The 20,482-nt window shown below is 36.0% G+C and overlaps 4 protein-coding genes across 6 annotated transcripts in view; 2 read left to right on the top strand and 2 right to left on the bottom strand.

Annotated features, from left to right (window-relative positions):
- rpgrip1l (RPGRIP1 like) overlaps window positions 1-2,336 on the top strand; it is a 135,700-nt gene extending 133,364 nt beyond the window's left edge. The window contains exon 26 of one of the 3 annotated variants that reach the window (XR_015525756.1): window positions 44-530. Coding sequence is in view for 2 of the 3 variants with exons in the window: in XM_087310853.1 (XP_087166979.1) it covers window positions 44-168 (125 nt within the window). In the remaining variant the exon portion in view is untranslated. Of the gene's footprint in view, window positions 1-43 lie in introns of all 3 variants that reach the window. The other 2 variants (XM_087310853.1, NM_001246660.3) reach the window with 2 other exon arrangements.
- The window catches only part of gpia (glucose-6-phosphate isomerase a), a 204,083-nt gene that overhangs the window by 179,941 nt on the left and 3,660 nt on the right, over window positions 1-20,482 (top strand). The window lies entirely within an intron of this gene.
- The window catches only part of mphosph6 (M-phase phosphoprotein 6), a 365,183-nt gene that overhangs the window by 139,156 nt on the left and 205,545 nt on the right, over window positions 1-20,482 (bottom strand). The window lies entirely within an intron of this gene.
- Window positions 1-20,482, bottom strand: part of snx20 (sorting nexin 20) — a 677,202-nt gene that overhangs the window by 132,860 nt on the left and 523,860 nt on the right. The window lies entirely within an intron of this gene.

A 20,482-nucleotide genomic window follows, 5' to 3' on the forward strand; every position in this document is an offset into this window, starting at 1 on the left:
ATGTGTACCATAAGTGTGTTTCCTGTGTTTGTTTTCTGTGTAGTTGTGGACGTTCAGGACAGCAGCGCCATCATCGGTCATCTCGTGGTGACCGTCGAAGCTCTGGAGGCTTTAATGTCCATCATGAAGGATCCAGAGCGCGACCGTCCGCTCACCACGCTAGCTTAACTCACCCTGCATTAGCGCTCTCCCGTCAGCAATATTAAACACCCCTTCAGTGATTTTTGGCTGTTAATTAGATTTAGCGGCGTGTGGAAACGCTGCAGACGACATATGGGAACAAAACAGAGCTTTATGTAAACCTCTTTGAAGGCTGACGGTGTGAAATCGGATCCTAATGTTTCTCTTTCTGGCCTGCGGTGTTGCGTTTGATGGAGCACCGATGTTTAGACCTTTAATAACTCCGCTTAATGAAAAGGCTGTTAAGGCTCATTAGGCCGCGGCGTGGCGGGCGGCGAGACTTTATTGAAGGTGCGAAATGAAATCTAACTGGATTTAATGGGATTAAATCAAGCTCTTTAAAATGCTAATGCGCATTTCCACACGCATCGGGCTGTGGCGTCGCACACACTCATATACACACACATACATACATACACACACACACACACACACACACACACACACACATAAACACACATACATATTAACACATATGCACATATACACACACGCACATATATACATACACACACACACACACACACACACATATATATATAAACACACACACATGCACACACACTCACACAGACACACATATATATACACAAATATACACATGCACACACATACATATATACACATACAAGCATGCACATACACATATATACACACACATATATACACACACACACACGCACATATACACACACACATACACATACACGCGCACATACACACACACACACATATATACCCATACACATATATACATGCACACACACACACACACACACACACACACACACACACGCATGCACACATACACACACACACACACGTATATAAACACACACACATGCATATACACATATATACAGATACACGCACAAACACATACACAAATATACATATTCACACAGACACACACACACATATATATATACACATGCACTCACACACACACACATACATATATACACGCACGCACATACACATATATACACACATATATACACACACACACACACACGCACATATACACACACACACAAACACTCATACACATATACACACGCACATACACACACACACATATACACACGCACATACACACACACACACACACACATATACACACATATATACCTATACACACATACACATATATATATACATACACACGCACATACACACACACACACACACACACACACACACACACACACATGCACATATATACACATACACGCATGCACATATATACACATACACGCATGCACATATATACACACATACACGCACGCACATATACACACACAGATACACACACACACATACACATAAATACATGCACACACACACACACACTTCTGTTGAGGTGTGAATGTCACTGCTGTCTGTCCTCTGTTCATTCAGGTCTGCCTAATGTTAATCAGTTCAGAGCATTAGTCTCTTGTATAGATCTAGATTTTGGATCTACTGTAAAGTTTTCTAGACGTCATATAAACTGATATTTGTAAATGTTTTATATTTATGAACGTTCAAGAGTGATAATGTTGTTCAAGGTTTTTAATGCTTTGTTTGTTTTTTCACTTCAAATCAAGAAGCTGTGATTTGACTTATAATGTGACTTTTTTTAAACAAAAAAAAGGACATTTACTGAGGAAAAAGGTGCTTTATATTAGAACTTTTTTGCCCTCGATCCCCAAAATGACAATGCCAGTGACTCGCGACCCCCAATATCCTCAGAGGTGGTTATAAATATAGAACTATTTGAAAACCTTGCACACAACAAGACCTTAAAAAAAGGTTAAGTGTTGTGACATTGAACACTTAAGGTGGCTATAGCATTACCGTACGTTCACACCGAAAGCGGCGAGAGCGTCAAAGTAGCCGGAAGTCATTCATTTTCAATGACAGCTGGCGGCGAGGAGCAGTGCGGCGCGTCTTCGCCGGTGTGGGCGTCGAGGAGAGTTAATCATGTCAACTTTATGGTAATGAGCTATGACGTGGTTCGGCGGCAACCAATCAGAATGAAGACGTCCACCGCTTGATAGGAGTTCAGAGACCACAGTTGTTCCCAAGGGTTTGATGATTGCGGTCGCCGGATTCCCAATTATTTACAATGTTTTCTTACACGAACATGCATTAAATAATGTACTGGCGAGTTACTGATGTGCGTTAATGTTATATATATATATTTATTTTTTTAAAAAGCGGGGATCTCATGCGACGTGACAGTACAGCTGCTTCAGGATATTTCAGATATATGGACACATATTGGATAAATAGAGCAAAGCCACACCACACGCAACTTGATCTTCCATTGTTATATGAATTTAATAAGAAGTGCGCAACATTTTCACGCTAGATACATATTTTAGGCAGGAATGTTACTGATATGCTGCAACGGCTCCTTTAAATACGAGATCAATGTAGCGAGTTTTGACGCCGGAGCTGAAGGCAGACAGCGTTGTCGCCAGGGCGGCCAGAGCGACCCTGAACGCTCTCACCGCTTTCGGTGTGAACGTACGGTTACTCTTTTTAACGCAATGTAACTCATATTTTATTAAAATAATTCATATTCATTCTCTAGAAATGCATCCGCAGACATTTCAGTAAGTTTGATTGAGCTCTCAGTTAACCTGCTGTACTGTACGTCAGTATTAGACACGGTACTGCCTAAAGTCCACATCAGCCAGAGACTGTTTTATATTCCGTATTGTGATGCAGTTCCTAGAGAAACGGAATATTAAATGAGACAACAGTGGGCGTGGCTTGTTTTTTCTACTGCGAGCTGATTGGATGTAGAAAAGTAGGCGTGTCCCTCAGAAAGATGGGGGGAAGGGTTTGAGGAGAGTTATGACACCCTAACAGACTCCTCCTCCTTACCATTACTGTTCATTGTCATAGCGATGGAGAGGCGTGGTTAAGTATTTTAGCCACGCCCAATACCTGAGACTGAAATAGTCTGATAATTTAACTGAAAACAAACAGGAAGTGCATTTTTTTTTTTAGATTTACATGAATGATTACAAGAGCAGACGATTGTTTTCATCTCAGTGACATGCACAGATGAATTGTTCAGCAGCAGAATCAATATGGCTAGTTTTGAATTCATGAGTGCTTTAATGATCTCTCTTTACGTGTGCTCACATGTTCAGCCGAGCGCCCTCATTAGTGCGCACTGGACTTGATCAATATCAGAGGTGGATTCTGAACTCCGCCGCCCTTCGCTCTCATCACATGTCCCCCATGCAAATGACCCCTGAAAGCAGCCGAGGAAGCGTCCCGCGGGGGCTCATTAGCCATTCAGAGCTAAGATGTAGGGCGGGTTGTGTTGTCATGTGCTGAGGATTGGAGCGCAGCCCTTTGACAGCTGTGACAGGCGGGTGGGTGGCCTTACGTTCCCCCCGTATACACTCGGCCCATCTGTCAAAATCACCGCCGAGCACTCTGGGAAAAAAAAAGCGTACAGCGCCGCTCCTCAATTAGACGTGTTACGACTAGAGGGAAGTGTCATTGTGCTGACATGGATAACCTGAGAGCCGCAAAGGCCACTTAAACACTGGCAGATACTAAATGAATCCAAAGTGGAGCCGGTCGGAAATATCATTTCCCTCACCTTGGGGTTTCTTAAAGGGACAGTTCACCCAAACATAAGCTCTGCCATCATTTACTTGCTCTTCACTTGTTCCAGACCTGTTAATGTTTATGTCTGGTGACCGGGCTGGCCAATCCTGGAGCACTTTGACCTTCTTTGAGCTTTGATGTGGAGGCTGAAGTCTGAGGAGCGCTATCCTGCTGGAGAGTTGTCCGTCTCCTGTGGTTTGTAATGTAATGGGCAGCACAGATGTCTTGATACCTCAGGCTGTTGATGTTGCAGATCTCTCGCACGCCCCCATACTGAATGTAACCCCAAACCATGATTTCTCCTTCACCAAACTTGACAGATTTCTGTGTGAATCTTGGTCCATGCTGGTTCCAGTAGGTCTTCTGCAGTATTTGTGGTGATTAGGATGCAGATCAACAGATGATCCATGAGGAAAATCAACCTTGGGATGTTGGGATCCACCACAAGACGTTTGTCAAGTAGTGTATAAGATAATATATATATGATAATGTGTATATTTATGATTATGGTGTCCTGCGCTCTGCGTGTGTCTCTCAGCTCTTCACCTTCGACTCTCCTCAGTGTTTTCTCCTCCGTCTGCAGTGTCTGGATCTCCGACTTGTCTGGAAGTCACTGACCTGTCTGTGTTTTTTATTTCACTGTCATCCGCATGGTCAGGGGTGCATGACGTCTGCGGCTCCATCAGCTTTTAATATAGGCAGATTCGGAGCTGTATTTAGATGCAGGACAGAGTTTGACTGATGTGTCCAACGCATGACCAGACAAAACCAGCAGGAGAGAGACGGAAACACTTAATGAATTTTAAAGGGACTGTTCCACTTGTATCTGGATGCAGCCTTTAAGATGCAAGCTGAGATTGCATCACTCAGCGATGCAGTGTCAGACACAATGCACTCAATGGAGTGAGTGACGTCACTGTGACGGGTTAGGGGTGGGGTTAGGTGAAGATTGGGTGCAGCTCAGATTGCACTGCACCAGGTCTGCATCCAGACTCCTCTCGACAGTTCATCTAAAAATTTACTCTGAGCTGAAGCTGTTTTTGTTTCTGTATTGTGACGCAGTTCAGAGAGAAACGGAATATAAGCTGAGCAAACAGTGGGCGTGGCTTGTTTTTTTAACTGCGAGCTGATTGGATGTAGTAGTAGTAGGCGTTTTATTCAGAAATATGGAGAAAATGGGTTTGGGGAGAGTTATTACAACCTGACAGACTCTTCCTCCTCACCATTACTGTTTGTTGGAGAGGGGTGTGGCTGCAGACTCGGTGCAGTGCAATCTGGGCTGCATCCAGTGCTTTTTAATGGGCTCACCTAACCCCACCCCTAACCCTACCCGTCACAGTGACGTCACTCACTCCAATTGAGTGCATTGTGTCTGACATCGCATCGCTGAGTGATGCAGTCTCAGCTTGCATCATAAGGCTGCATCCAGATACTATTGGTTTGTTGTCAAAACTGACAGCTGGAGGGGCGTGGTCAGGGCTTAATTTGCGCCGGAACACGCCAGATTGGGATCCGGCATCTTTGAAATCTGATCCGGCACCTCCTTTTACCGATTCCCCCTCCTCAACCGCCCTCCCCCCTCCGCTGTTCGCTTTCACTTTCTTCCGCGACCTCCCAACCCTCTTTACTTTCATACACGACAACCCCCCGCACCGCCGAAGGACTACACATGCAAGCTGCCACTGGTGCCGATTGTAGATGACGTCACTTGCAAAGGCAGCGCGGTTGCCTGAGCGTGCAAGCCTGAAGGTGCAAGTGCAAATCTGCAGCCAGACTCTTTTGAAAAAATACGAAAATCTGAATAAATAAGCTTGATATGACATGATTTCATGATTGCTGCAAGACGTACATCGGAAAATATTCGGTAGAAGCACTGTATTGATCCACATAAATAGTGGTCAAAAAATACAAAGTTAAAATGTTTTCAAGAATCCATTTTTTATTTTTATAACCTGTGTTACACTTACCGAAGATGTCATTCAGTCTATACACTCACTGGCCACTTTATTAGGTACACCTTACTAGTAGCGGGTTGGACCTCCTTTTGCCTTCAGAACTGCCTTAATCCTTAGATTAAACAAGCTGCTGGAAATATTCCTCAGAGATTTTGCTCCATATTGACATGACAGCATCACACAGTTGCTGCAGATTTGTCGGCTGCACATCCATGATGCCAATCTCCCGTTCCACCACATCCCAAAGCTGCTCTATTGGATTGAGCTCTGGGGACTGTGGAGGCCATTTGAGTACAGTGAACTCATTGTCGTGTTCAAGAAACCAGTCTGAGATGATTCACGCTGTATGACATGGTGTGTTATCCTGCTGGAAGTAGCCATCAGAAGATGGAGACACTGTGCTCATAAGTGATGGACATGGTCAGCAGCAATACTCAGGTAGGCTGTGGCGTTGATGCTCAATTGGTACTAATGGATCCAAAGTGTGCCAAGAAGATCTCCCCCACACCATTACACCACCACCACCAGCCTGAACCGCTGATACAAGGCAGGATGATCCATGCTTTCATGTTGTTGAGGCCAAATTCTGAGCCGAGCATCCGAATGTGTCAGCAGAAATGGAGACTCATCAGAGCAGGCAACGTTTCTCCAATCTTCTATTGTCCAGTTTTGGAGAGCCTGTGTGAATTGTTTTTTGTATATTTTAGAATTGCCTTTCTATCAGATGGAACCAGTCTGGCCATTCTCCTCTGACCTCTGGCATCAACAAGGTATTTGCACCCACAGAACTGCCTGTCTCTGGATATTTCCTCTTTGTCTGTTCATTCTCTGTAAACCCTAGAGATGGTTGTGCGTGAAAATCCCAGTAGATCAGCAGTTTCTGAAATACTCAGAGCAGCCCGTCTGGCAGCAACAACCATGCCACTTTCAAAGTCACTTAAATCTCCTTTCTTCTCCATTCTGATGCTCGCTTTGAACTGCAGCAGATCGTCTTGACCATGTCTACATGCCTAAATGCATTGAGTTTTGCCTAATAAAGTGGCCGCTCAGTGTAAATGATTTATAAATTCTCTGCCGCTGTGTTTTATTCTTTCATGCAGTATAATATAACATTACCCATATTTTGACGTATTATTTTCACAAAATGACAGAAAAGACACTTTACTCAGTTGTTAAACATCCTCATAAACTATTTTACATGCTTGATAAGTATATAATAACTGCTCAGAAATCTATTACTGTGTTGTAAGACATGCTCTTAACCAGTGTAGTATGCCATAAACATGCTTAAATATAAATATAAATAAATAAATAAATAAATAAATATATATATATATATATATATATATATATATATATATATATATATATATATATATATATATATATATATATGTATATGTGTGTGTGTGTGTGTATGTATGTATGTGTGTGTGTGTGTGTACAATATATGTGTATGTGTATATATATATATATATATATATATATATACATACACACACTATATATATATATAAATATATATATATATATATATATATATAATACTCAGGGCATGCCTTAAAACTGTTTTATAATGTGCAAAAAGCGAGTTTTATGGGGATTTTTACAAAAATGGCAATATATTAATTATTGTAATTGATTAAGTATTTTAATTTAGTTGGTATTACGTTGGAAATATGTCATTAAAGTCAATAACAAAAGCGTGCATTGTTATAATATTGCGTTTGGGAAATGACAATATAATCAAAATGTATTGTCATAATGCATATCTAGAGGCCAAATTACATTGGAATTTGAAATAAAAATATACCCAAGAAATAAAGCTTATTAAATGTGTAGAAATAATAATAATAATCAGGTCTGAGTGGCTCCACTAGGTGGCGGTATGGCCTCATTCTTCCATCAGCTGCAGTCTTTCAGATTGAGCGCCAGATTAATGCAGTTTTCACTGATCTCTGCTCAGTCTCTACACTGGCCTCGTGTTTTCATTGGCTGTCCTTTAACGAGGCTTTAATATATGCATGACACGTGACCTCTAATGACATCTCCATACAAAAGACCGGTGAAGAAGGGATACAGCTGCGGATACTCACATGAATATAGCATCATTTTTATGACTGTACAACAATAACTCATATTTTAATATTACTGTGAGGGTTAGGATAGAGGTTGACGGATTTAAAGGGTAATTGAATAAGTAATATCAATAATACTTGGCATAATTACTGTTTTTACGTTATTGTGAGTGTTGTGGTGGATAGACATTAATGAAATACCATTAAATGTGTATTTTCATAAGTAATTTGATTAATACTTGGCATAATTACTGGGTTTTTTTCATTATTGTGAGGGTTGGGGTGGATGTAGACGTTAATAAAATACAATTTAATGGTTAATTTAATAAATAATATGAATAGTATTTGGTATAATGACTGTTTTACATTGCTGTTGAGGGTTAAGATTAGGTCTGGGGTAGGGGTAATTGTTAATAAAATACAATTTAATATGTAGTTTAATAAATAATATCCTTAATACTTTATATAATGACTGTTTTTTACATTACAGTGGGTTATGTTTAGGTTTGGGGTAGGGTTGACTTAATAAAATACAATTTAATTGGTAATGTAATAATATTAAATTGGTAACCTAATAAATAATACTCGGTATAATTACTGTTTTTACATTACAAAGGATTAAGATTAGGATTGGGGTAGGGATAGACGTTATTAAACACAATTTAACATGTAGTTTAATAAATAATATGATTAATACTTGGTATAATTACTGTTTTTTACATTATTGTGAGGGTTGGGGTAGGGATAGACGTTAATAAAATACAATTGAAGGTGTAATTTTATAAATAATATAATAAATACTTGGAATAATTACTGTTTTTTATTGTGAGGGTTGAGTTTAGGTTTGGGATAGGGGTAGAGGTTGATAAAATACAACTTAATGGGTAATTTAATAAATAGTACTCGGTATAATGACTGTTTTACATTACTGTTGAGGATTAAATTTAGCTTTGGGATTGGGATAGACGTTAATAAAATACAATTTAATGGGTAATTTAATAAATAATGTGAATAAAACTCGGTATAATGACTGTTTTACATTACTGTTGGGGGTAAAATTTAGGTTTGGTATGGGGTAGACATAATAAAATACAATTTAATAGGTAGTTTAATATGATTAATACTTGTTATAATTACTGTTTTTTCATTATTGTGAGGGTTGGTATAGGGATAGACGTTAATAAAATACAATTTAAGGTGTAATTTAGTAAATAATATGAATAACACTTGGTATAATTACTGTATTTATAGGTTTGGGATAGGGGTAGACGTTATTAAAATACAATTTAAAAATAGTTTAATATATAATAAGAATAAACTCTTTATAATTACTGTTTTTATATCACTAAGGGTTGAGTTTAGGTTTGGGATAAGGTTAGATGTTAATAAAACACAATTTAATGGGTAATTTATTAAATAATATGAATAACACTTGTTATAATGACTGTTTTAACATTACAGAGGGTTAAGTTTAGGTTTGGGATAGGGGTAAACGTTAATAAAATACAATTTATTCGTTAGTTTAATAAATAATATGAATAATACCCTGTATAATTACTGTTTTTTCATTATTGTGAGGGTTGGGGTAGGGATAGACGTTAATAAAATACAATTTAAGGTGTAATTTAATAAATAATGTGAATAAAACTCTGTATAATGACTGTTTTACATTACTGTTGAGGGTTAAGTTTTGGTTTGGTATGGGGTAGATGTTAATAAAATACAATTTAATAGATAGTTTAATAAATAATATGAATAAACTCTGTATAATTACTGTTTTTACATTACTGTGGGTTAAGTTTATGTTTGGGAAACGTTAATAAAAATACAATTTAATCAGTAGTTTCATAAATAATATGAATAATGCCCGGTATACTTACTGTTTTTTTATTATTGTGAGAGTTGGGGTAGGGATAGACATAATAAAATACAATTCAATGTGTAGTTTAATAAATAATATGAATAAAACTCTGTGTAATTACTGTTTTTACATTATTGTGATGGTTGGCTTTAGGGTTGGAGTAAGGGTAGATGTTAATAAAGTACAGTTTAATAAATAATAAGAACAATACCAGGTATAATTACTGTTTTACAGCATTGTGATTGTTAGATTTAGGGTATACGTTAATAAAATAATACATTTAATAAATAAATAACTGTTGTTAACATCCTGCCGCAGCTGTATCTCTTCTGTGTAGCCTAATATCTGTGCTGATGGCTTTATGATCTCTGTTTGAGTGCATTGATTTAAGGAGGGCCTGTGAAAGCGGCAACATGTTATCGAGCGTCAGAGGCATTAAATGCACTGGACTGAGTTTCTCACTCGATGCTTTTCTCACATTGAAGCCATCGAGTGAACATGCTGAAGTAAATTATTCACTTTACAGCACTGTAAGAAAGGAAAAGCTCCTTGGAGAACATTCATTCGCAATGACAACCGGGTCAATATTTAAGCACCGCATCAGAAATGACCATTTTCAGCGAGTGTGAAAATAAAAACAAGGACACAATAAGAGATATTTGCTCTCATGATTAATAGCGAATCAGTTTTAGATGGTGATTTACACCTCAGCACAGCATGTAACACTGAAAACCAAATTATATATATATATATATATATATATATATATATATATATATATATATATACATATATATATATATGTATATATATATATATGTGTATATATGTATATATATATGTATATATATATATATATTGCATTATATGTAAAATGTGCAGTTTATTTAACCCTGTTGTCAACATTTGGACCATGATCTGTGAGTGAATATCTGTTTACTTTCATTATTTTGTGTTAAATAGCCTCTTTAAAAACTATGAACCTTTTTGGTAATGTTACTGTAGTTTGTGTAATGGAAGCTTCAGTAATTTATGCATTTATTTAAAATAAATCTAATTTATTTTTAAAATGTATTTAAGTGTTTGGTGTTTTGAGGAGTATTTATTCTCTGAACTACAGTATCCTCTGATTAGTTATTTTAGAGGTTACTGTAGGTCAATCTTTGCATTTAATGTTACTGTATTTTAGACTACACGTTGATACAAACACCAATTTACCAAAAAGTGTCTTGTGAACAATGTCTGTCGGTACTCTAGATCTGCCGGTTTTAGACTGCTGAAGATTAGGATAAAATAAGACAGTGATGCCAATTTTTTTTTATTTCATTTATTTATTTATTTGCTCATTTTTTATTTTGTTTTATTTCATGGTATTTTGTTTATTTATTTAACTATTTATATTTTTTATTATTTTCTATTTTATTTTATTATTTTATATTATATTTAATAATTTTTTAAAATGTTTTATGTATTCATTTATTTATTTTTATTTTGTTTTTATCTATTTATTTTTATTTTTATTTATTTTATTTTTAATTTTAATTTATTATTTATTTATATTCATTATTTATTTATTTTGATTTTCTATTTTTATTTATTTACTTTTATTTTATTTTTTATTTTATTTTTTATTTTTATTTATTTTTATTTAGTTTTTTTATTTATTTAGTACTTTTTATCTTTTATTTTATTTTTGTTTATTTATTTTTATGTATTCTTTTATTTATTTATTTATTTTTATTTTGTTTTTATTAATTTATATTCATTATTAATTAATTTTTTTCTATTTATTTCTCATAAAAAATGATTCATTTATTTTTATTTTATTTAATTTTTTCTTTCTTTCTTTCTTTCTTTCTTTCTTTCTTTATATTTATTTTTATTTTATTTTTAATTATTTATCTGTATTTAATATTAATTTATTTTTGGTTTATAAGTTATTCTTATAAATAATAAGAAGTTGTTTTTCGGTAAATGTAGATCGTTAAAACCTATATTGAAGCAAACAAAAATATTTTTTTTACCAAAATATAGAACATAAATAAATACCCTGATTTCATATTTTAGCACTAATCAATAAATAATCATTAACAGTACTAGACCATAATAGTAATGACATGCACATACACATTCAGGTTTGTTTTCCTCATTACATATAGACGCCCATTGATTTTCAGTCAGGTTAATGTTGGTGTCAGTGACCCTAATAGACAGAATAAGAGCACATCATCATCACAAACTACCCCGCAAACAATTTTGTGTTTAATAGACTTCTAAATGAAGACACCTTGGCTAAAACAAGGCTAAACTTGGGCTCTAATAAATCTAATAGACATCTAAGAGTAGCCCAAAACTAGACTAGTCGTCAAATATACGGATTAGACAGACTTTATATGTGTAGACATACATTTCTGTTTATTTGATGACTAGTCTAGTTTTGGACTATTCTTAGATGTCTATTAGATTTTCACCGACAGCCCAAATTCAGTCTTGTTTTAGACAAGTTTAGACGTCTATTAGACATCTTTTAAAAACAAAAAATGCTTGCTGGGTAATTAAAACACCTTCTTGATGATTTAGAAACACTTTTATTTAGTGAGGAGCAGTGAAATGTGCTCAACACTGGGTTATTTTCACTATAAAAATAGCCAATTGAGTCCTCACAAGTATAGCTAAACCAGTACACACACACACATACACAAAGAGAGAGAGAGAGAGATCAATCTTGATATGAGTGATCTCTGCAGAGACGGATGAACTCTGGCCTCATCCACAGTTAAATTACCTGGTCATTGTGTGCCGCCGCCGGCAATCATTTCTCAAACGCCACCTGGGCTGCTTTAACCTGAGATTAACACTTCAGCAGCCCCTCTGTGTGTGTGTGTGTGTGTGTGTGTGTGTGATATGAACTGGAGATCTGCCTTAAATGTGTTTGTGAATGTGCAAAAGTGAACAATATACCCTCAATATAGAGAGGAGAATATTAAAACCAGGGCCGGGTTTCACTGCAGTGAATATTTCTTGGAGCACGTTTGGTTTTTGAGTGGAGTTTTTTTTAAATTCACATATCATAAAACCTGCCTGCCAAAATGAAATAATAATAATAAAAACAATCTCTACAATATTTACCATTAAAAGTGCGCACAAACGGATAACATTCAAAATAAATAACTAATTTAAATATTATAGGGCGACACGGTGGCGCAATGGGTTGGGTAGCACGATCGCCTCACAGCAAGAAGGTCACTGGTTTAAACCTCAGCTGGGTCAGTTGGCATATCTGTGTGGAGTTTGCATGTTCTCCGTGTTCTATCTATCTATCTATCTATCTATCTATCTATCTATCTATCTATCTATCTATCTATCTATCTATCTATCTATCTATCTATCTATCTATCTATCTATCTATCCATCCATCTAACAATCCATCCATCCATACATCCTTCCCTCTATTTATCTATCTATCTATCCATCATTCCATCTGTCCATCTGTCTATCTATTCATCCATCCATTCATCTAACAATCCATCCATCCATACATCCTTCCATCTATCTATCTATCCATCCATCTATCCATCTAACAATCCATCCATCCATCTAACAATCCATCCATACATCCATCCATCTAACAATCTATCCATCCATCCATTCATCTAACAATCTATCCATCCATCCATCCATCCATTCATCTAACAATCCATCCATCCATCTAACAATCCATCCATCCATCCATCCATCCATTCATCTAACAATCCATCCATCCATCCATTCATCTAACAATCCATCCATCCATCTATCCATCCATCCATCCATCCATCCATCTAACAATCTATCCATCCATCCATCCATCCATTCATCTAACAATCCATCCATCCATCCATTCATCTAACAATCCATCCATCCATCTATCCATCCATCCATCCATCTAACAATCTATCCATCCATCCATCCATTCATCTAACAATCCATCTATCCATCCATACATCCTTCCCTCTATTTATCTATCTATCCATCATTCCATCTGTCCATCTGTCTATCTATTCATCCATCCATTCATCTAACAATCCATCCATCCATACATCCTTCCATCTATCTATCTATCCATCCATCTATCCATCTAACAATCCATCCATCCATCCATTCATCTAACAATCCATCCATCCATACATCCTTCCATCTATCTATCTATCCATCCATCTATCCATCTAACAATCCATCCATCCATCTAACAATCCATCCATACATCCATCCATCTAACAATCTATCCATCCATCCATTCATCTAACAATCTATCCATCCATCCATCCATCCATTCATCTAACAATCCATCCATCCATCTAACAATCCATCCATCCATCCATCCATCCATCCATTCATCTAACAATCCATCCATCCATCCATTCATCTAACAATCCATCCATCCATCTATCCATCCATCCATCCATCCATCCATCCATCTAACAATCTATCCATCCATCCATCCATCCATTCATCTAACAATCCATCCATCCATCCATTCATCTAACAATCCATCCATCCATCTATCCATCCATCCATCCATCTAACAATCTATCCATCCATCCATCCATTCATCTAACAATCCATCTATCCATCCATCCATCCATCCATCCATCCATCCATCCATCCATCCATCTAACAATCCATCCATCCATCTAACAATCCATCCATCCATCCATCTAACAATCCATCCATCCCTTTTATAATAACATTTATGTGAAGTATGAATGAATATCTTGATACCGTTTGTATTTGCTATCAGCTTGGCATCAGCATGTATCAGTCAATAAACAAGAGGGATTTTAGTTATGAAGCAAGAAAATTCCATATAATTAGTTATACAAACATTAAACACGACAAAAAACAAACAAAAACTACATAAACGCTTTATTTCAGCCAAACTTAGCTCAAATTAGCTCATTCCTTTATTCTGTGTGCCCACTTTATCCTATATCGAACCCACATTGTGTATTTTTCAAGTCTTTTCTCGAGTCTGGTTTGAGGTTTGCGTTTAAACCCATTTCTTCAGTCCTGTGGTCAATGGTTAATGTGACACTGCTGTTATTCCCATTTCACAATCACAACAAATCACACGTGTTTACACTGAATAATTTGATCATAACATTGGAAAGGTGTTCTCGCGCCAAAGGGCCAAGCGTTCCTCAACTATGTCACCAGCCGGTGAATGAGTGACCCACGGTTAGCGTTATTACAGCACTCATGACGGCTACGTGCGTGAATAAGTATGCCTTTTCACACCTTAAGAGAAGAAGAGGAATAAATTAAGGAGTCTTATTGCCGTTTGGGTTAGACATTAGACGTCTTTGCTTGGGACGAGGGTGTGAAACGTTAGTGATTAATTTCAACTAGCGGACGAGAAACGCGTGTGGCCTCATTCCTTTAATGGTCCATCCATCTAACCAACCTTCCCAGGACTTTGAGGAATTACGGCTCAATACAAGCTGTAGAAAAATGCTGGGTTATCATAACCCAATGTTTGGTCAAATATGGACACGTTTAACATTGGGTTAATATTTTCAGTTACATTTAAATTAGACGTTTTATACATTTAAATTAGACGTTTTATTCCAAAAAACGTTAATTCAACCACAAAATGGGTCAAATATGGACTAAACAAACCACTGGTTTAATGTTTAAACCAATGGTTGGGTTTGTCCATTATTCCCATATAAATATGCATTTATCTAGCCCAACATTTGGTCAAATATGGACAAACCCAATGCTGGGTTAATTTTTTTCAATTAAATTTAAATGAGACTTTTTAACCCAATTGGTTGGGTTTGACTGCCTTTATAAATATGCACTTATCTGTAGCCCAACATTTGTTCAAATATGGACTTTTTATGGATTTTTTTCAGCTAAGTTAGTCTTTTTAACACAACTTGTTGGATTTGTACATTTGACCAAATGTTGGGCCACATATATACATACTCAATTCATCCACAAAATTGGTTTGAACTAAACCAACCACTGGTTTAATTTTTAAATGATTTAATTTAGGTTTTATTTAAATTAATACCCCGATGTTTAACCCAATGATTGGGTTAATTTCTTCAGCTAAATTAGTCTTTTTAACACAACGGTTTGTACATTTGTCCAAATGTTGGGCTACATACATACTCAAAAAAGGTCAATTCATCCACAAAATTGATCGAATATGAACTAAACCAACCTCTGGCTTATTATTTTTTTAACTAAATTATACCCCATGTTTAAACCAATGGTTGGGTTTGTTCATTTTCTATGCCCAAATAACAATGTATTTTTCTAGTCCAACATTTGGTCACATATTTTTTTTTAGTTAAATTTAAATGAGACTTTTTAACCCAATGATTGGGTTTATCCACATTTTATTCCCATATAAATATGCATTTATCCGTAGTCCAACATTTGGTGAAGTAAGGACAAACCCAAAGTTGGGTTATTTTTAAAAAAATCTAAATTAGTCTCTTTAACACAACGGCTGGGTTTGTACATTTGACCAAATGTTGCGCCGCAGATCTACACATACTTAAAAAAAAAAAAGTTAAATTCATCCACAAAATGGGAAGAACATGATTTTTAAAATTAAATTATACCCCATGTTTAACCCAATAGTTGGGTTTGTCCATATTCTATGCCTATGCAAATATGTATCTATCTAGTCTAATATTAATAAAATATGGACAAACCCTACTAGTTGGGTTTGTCTGTATTTGACTAAATGTTGGGCTATATACACTCAAAAAAGATTATTTCAACCACAAAATGGGTGAAATGTAGACTAATTTAAAAATAAAACTAAAATTAATAGCCCATCTGTGACTCAATGATTGTGTTTGTCCATATTTTATATCCAATTTTGGACCATAATATGCTCCAAAACAAAAATGTGTAGAGTCATTTGGTCAAATATGGATGTAAAATATGTCTAATGTAAATTCTGTTGAAAACATTATGGCAGGTTTAAAAAAAAAACCTACTTGAGGCCTAATGTGCTGTTTTTGTGACACTCAAATTCAGACTACTGTCTGCAAAAATAGGGTTTAAATTGGTGATTGTTATGTGCTTTCCTGAAATATGCTTACATTCACCAGCATTTATATATGATTACCACCGGTCTTACTGCCAAATCCCTTTTGGTGGATACAATAATAAAGAAAGTGCATTAGTGTGAGCTTTATTGATTGTATTCTATATGGAAGTGCTGTAAAAAATGAACGAATTATTATTGATTGTATCCTAAATAGCCTAAAAATTAGTATTCTTATTCAATAAACAAATTTAACATCTTTACTGAATCTAGCCTGCTGTGTTTTCTAACATACATGTCCTAAACTCAGAGTCTTATTAAAATATATCTAAAAAAATGAAGATTCTCCTTCACATTATTACTACTTTATGGCACCGTATATTGCTCGTGTATATAAACAAGACGTGAACGAGTAAATTCTCGCGCGCGTCAGTTCAGTTTTGCTATCGCGCATGCGCGTCACGCAAGCGGCCGCGTTTGTCCAAGGCTGTCGTTTACAGGTAATAATATCGTAAACATGGTTAATTTCCTCCACAAATCGATCGTTTTGCTTCATAAGAACACAATGTGTCGCCAGGAGCCGCGGGTGATGCCTGTTACTCAAACTGACAGCTTCTGTCGACTCCAGGAATCAACAAGGCCACGAGTTCAGCTCATGTTAGGCCTCAAGGTGAGCAAACAACAACAAACTGTCTCGCATGCGGGAGTTGTTGTTCATTTCTTAAAGTTACATCTTTGAATGAGAACGTGAATGAAACGGAAATACAGGCTGTAAGAGATGCTTATGTTAATGTCCGCTTGAAATCCAAATTTACTCTGATTTTGTTTGTTTGTTTGCTATTGCAACGCACGTTGTTGGTCTTTAAGTCTTACCTCACAAAAACAAAACAATAATAACAACAGATTGTATCAATATTAAACAAAAACAGATTTACATATATTAGGGTTTACCTAAATGAACGTGTTTAAGTGTGAGGAATGGGCACGCAAGAGTTTAAAACGGAAAGTTTTTAGAAGTTGTTGTTTTTACATTTAGAAAACATATTACGTCAACAACAGAGTTACAATGTGACGTGTTCACTGCTTTTAATCATATTGTTGCTGGACAGTACAGAAACATGAACATGAAATGCTCTGTCATGTGACTCACGCCTTGACCAGTCAACCTCTGACCCCTGAGCGTCTGTGTGTGTGTGCTGGAGCGTCCCCGCTAGTATAGCAATACCTGTGTGTGTCTTCTGTCTCTGGATGAGCAGTGAATGATCTGCAGGTCTGATGGTGGATCTGCAGCTTCAGCCTCAGTTTTTCTGCTTTGACAGGTTTATGTGATCGGCCTGATTGTGTGTTGGCTGTCAGCAGCTCTCGTGTGTGTGTGTGTGTGTGCGTGTGTGTGACAGCTTAACTGAGTAAATACAGTGATCTGTCTGCCACCTGCCAAACACACTGGAGATCTGCTGCCAGTCTGAGCTCGGCGCTGAAATATGCCTGTCCGGACAGAAACGCACTCTTAAAATAAACCGTTTGAGTGCGTCTGTCGTGTTTTACAGCTTCTGTTTCCTTCAGTTTGTACAGACGGAGCTGTGTTTGTGTGTGTGAAGTCTGTTGAGAGAGAGATGTGTGTGTGTTAGTGTTTTCAGGGCCACGTTCAGATCTTACATGAGGAAAAGATAGTTGTAGACACAGTTTTCACTCAGAGACTGCTTGTAGTTTTCACTATTAATCGCAAAGGAAAGACGACTGACATGCTGAATTAATCATGTAATATTAAAGGGCACCTATGGTGAAAAATCTACTTTTCAAGCTGTTTGGACAGACATACACATATACAGACAGACAGATATTGGGCTGATATAAACGCATACAGTCCACAGAGCGCCATCTGAATAGTTTCATTTTAATAACATCCGAATGTGTGTGTCTGGTGTGTCATGTTGCGGCTCCGATCGGCGCATCCGGTGCCTCAGTCAAAGTTAACTCGGTGTCCGAGGTTATTAGTCTCGGTGTACAAGCTCTGCACTTCAAACTAGCACACGATTTTATACTCTCTGCTTGGTCTGTGTCCGAGTCTTAGATGTACGGCTGAAAATACAGTATCTCATATAAACGTATAAACAAAGAATTTAAAAAAGAATATATACAGATGCACAAGTATTGTTAGATGAAGATATTTTGAAGAATGCTGCTGCTGCTGCTGCTGCTGCAGAAAGAAATACAGTTCTCATTAAATATTAAGGACTTGAAAATAATGTTTAACAATAAAATGTAGCACTTAACCTACCAATAGATATTAATGACCAAGTTTTCAAATCGATGCAAGTCTTTTTAGATAAAGGTATTTTGAACAACATTGCGGCAGTAGGAAAAAATACACAATCTCTCATTTTATATATATGAAGGATTTGCATGAATGCTTTACAGTAAAATTAAAGCATTTAACCTCCAAATAAATATGATAACCAAGTTTTTTTTAAATAGATACAAGTCTTTTTAGATGAAGGTATTTTAAAAAATGCTACTGTAGTAGGAAAAAACACAGTGGCTCTTATAAACATACAGTATTTCTCATTAAATATGAAGGATTTGAAAAGAATACAACTGCACAAGTATTGTTAGATGAAGATATTTTGAAGAATGTTGCTGCTGCTGCTGCAGAAAGAAATACAGTTTCTCATTAAATATCAAGGACTTGAATATAATGTTTTGCAATAAAATGTAGCACTTAACCTCCCAATAGATATTAATAACCAAGTTTTCAAATCGATGCAAGTCTTTTTAGATAAAGGTATTTTGAACAACATTGCGGCAGTAGGAAAAAATACACAATCTCTCATTATATATGAAGGATTTGCATGAATGCTTTACAGTAAAATTAAAGCATTTAACCTCCAAATAAATATTATAACCAAGTTTTTTTTAAATAGATACAAGTCTTTTTAGATGAAGGTATTTTAAAAAATGCTACTGCAGTAGGAAAAAACACAGTGGCTCTTATAAAAATACAGTATTTCTCATTAAATATGAAGGATTTGAAAAGAATACAAATGCACAAGTATTGTTAGATGAAGATATTTTGAAGAATGTTGCTGCTGCTGCTGCAGAAAGAAATACAGTTTCTCATTAAATATTAAGGACTTGAAAATAATGTTTAACAATAAAATGTAGCACTTAACCTCCCAATAGATATTAATAACCAAGTTTTTAAAATAGATGCAAGTCTTTTTAGATAAAGGTATTTTGAACAACATTGCGGCAGTAGGAAAAAATACACAATCTCTCATTATATATGAAGGATTTGCATGAATGCTTTACAGTAAAATTGTAGCATTTAACCTCCAAATAAATATGATAACCAAGTTTTTTTTAAATAGATACAAGTCTTTTTAGATAAGGGTATTTTAAAAAATGCTACTGCAGTAGGAAAAAACGCAGTGGCTCATACAAAAATACAGTATTTCTCATTAAATATGAAGGATTTAAAAAGAATACAACTGCACAAGTATTGTTAGATGAAGATATTTTGAAGAATACTTATGCTGCAGAAAGAAATGCAGTTCTCATTAAATATCAAGCACTTGAATATAATGTTTTGCAATAAAATGTAGCACTTAACCTCCCAATAGATATTAATAACCAAGTTTTCAAATCGATGCAAGTCTTTTTAGATAAAGGTATTTTGAACAACATTGCGGCAGTAGGAAAAAATACACAATCTCTCATTATATATATGAAGGATTTGCAT

The sequence above is a fragment of the Danio rerio genome, chromosome 25 (assembly GCF_052040795.2).
Source record: "Danio rerio strain M-AB ecotype USA chromosome 25, GRCz13ab, whole genome shotgun sequence".
NCBI lineage: Eukaryota > Metazoa > Chordata > Actinopteri > Cypriniformes > Danionidae > Danio > Danio rerio.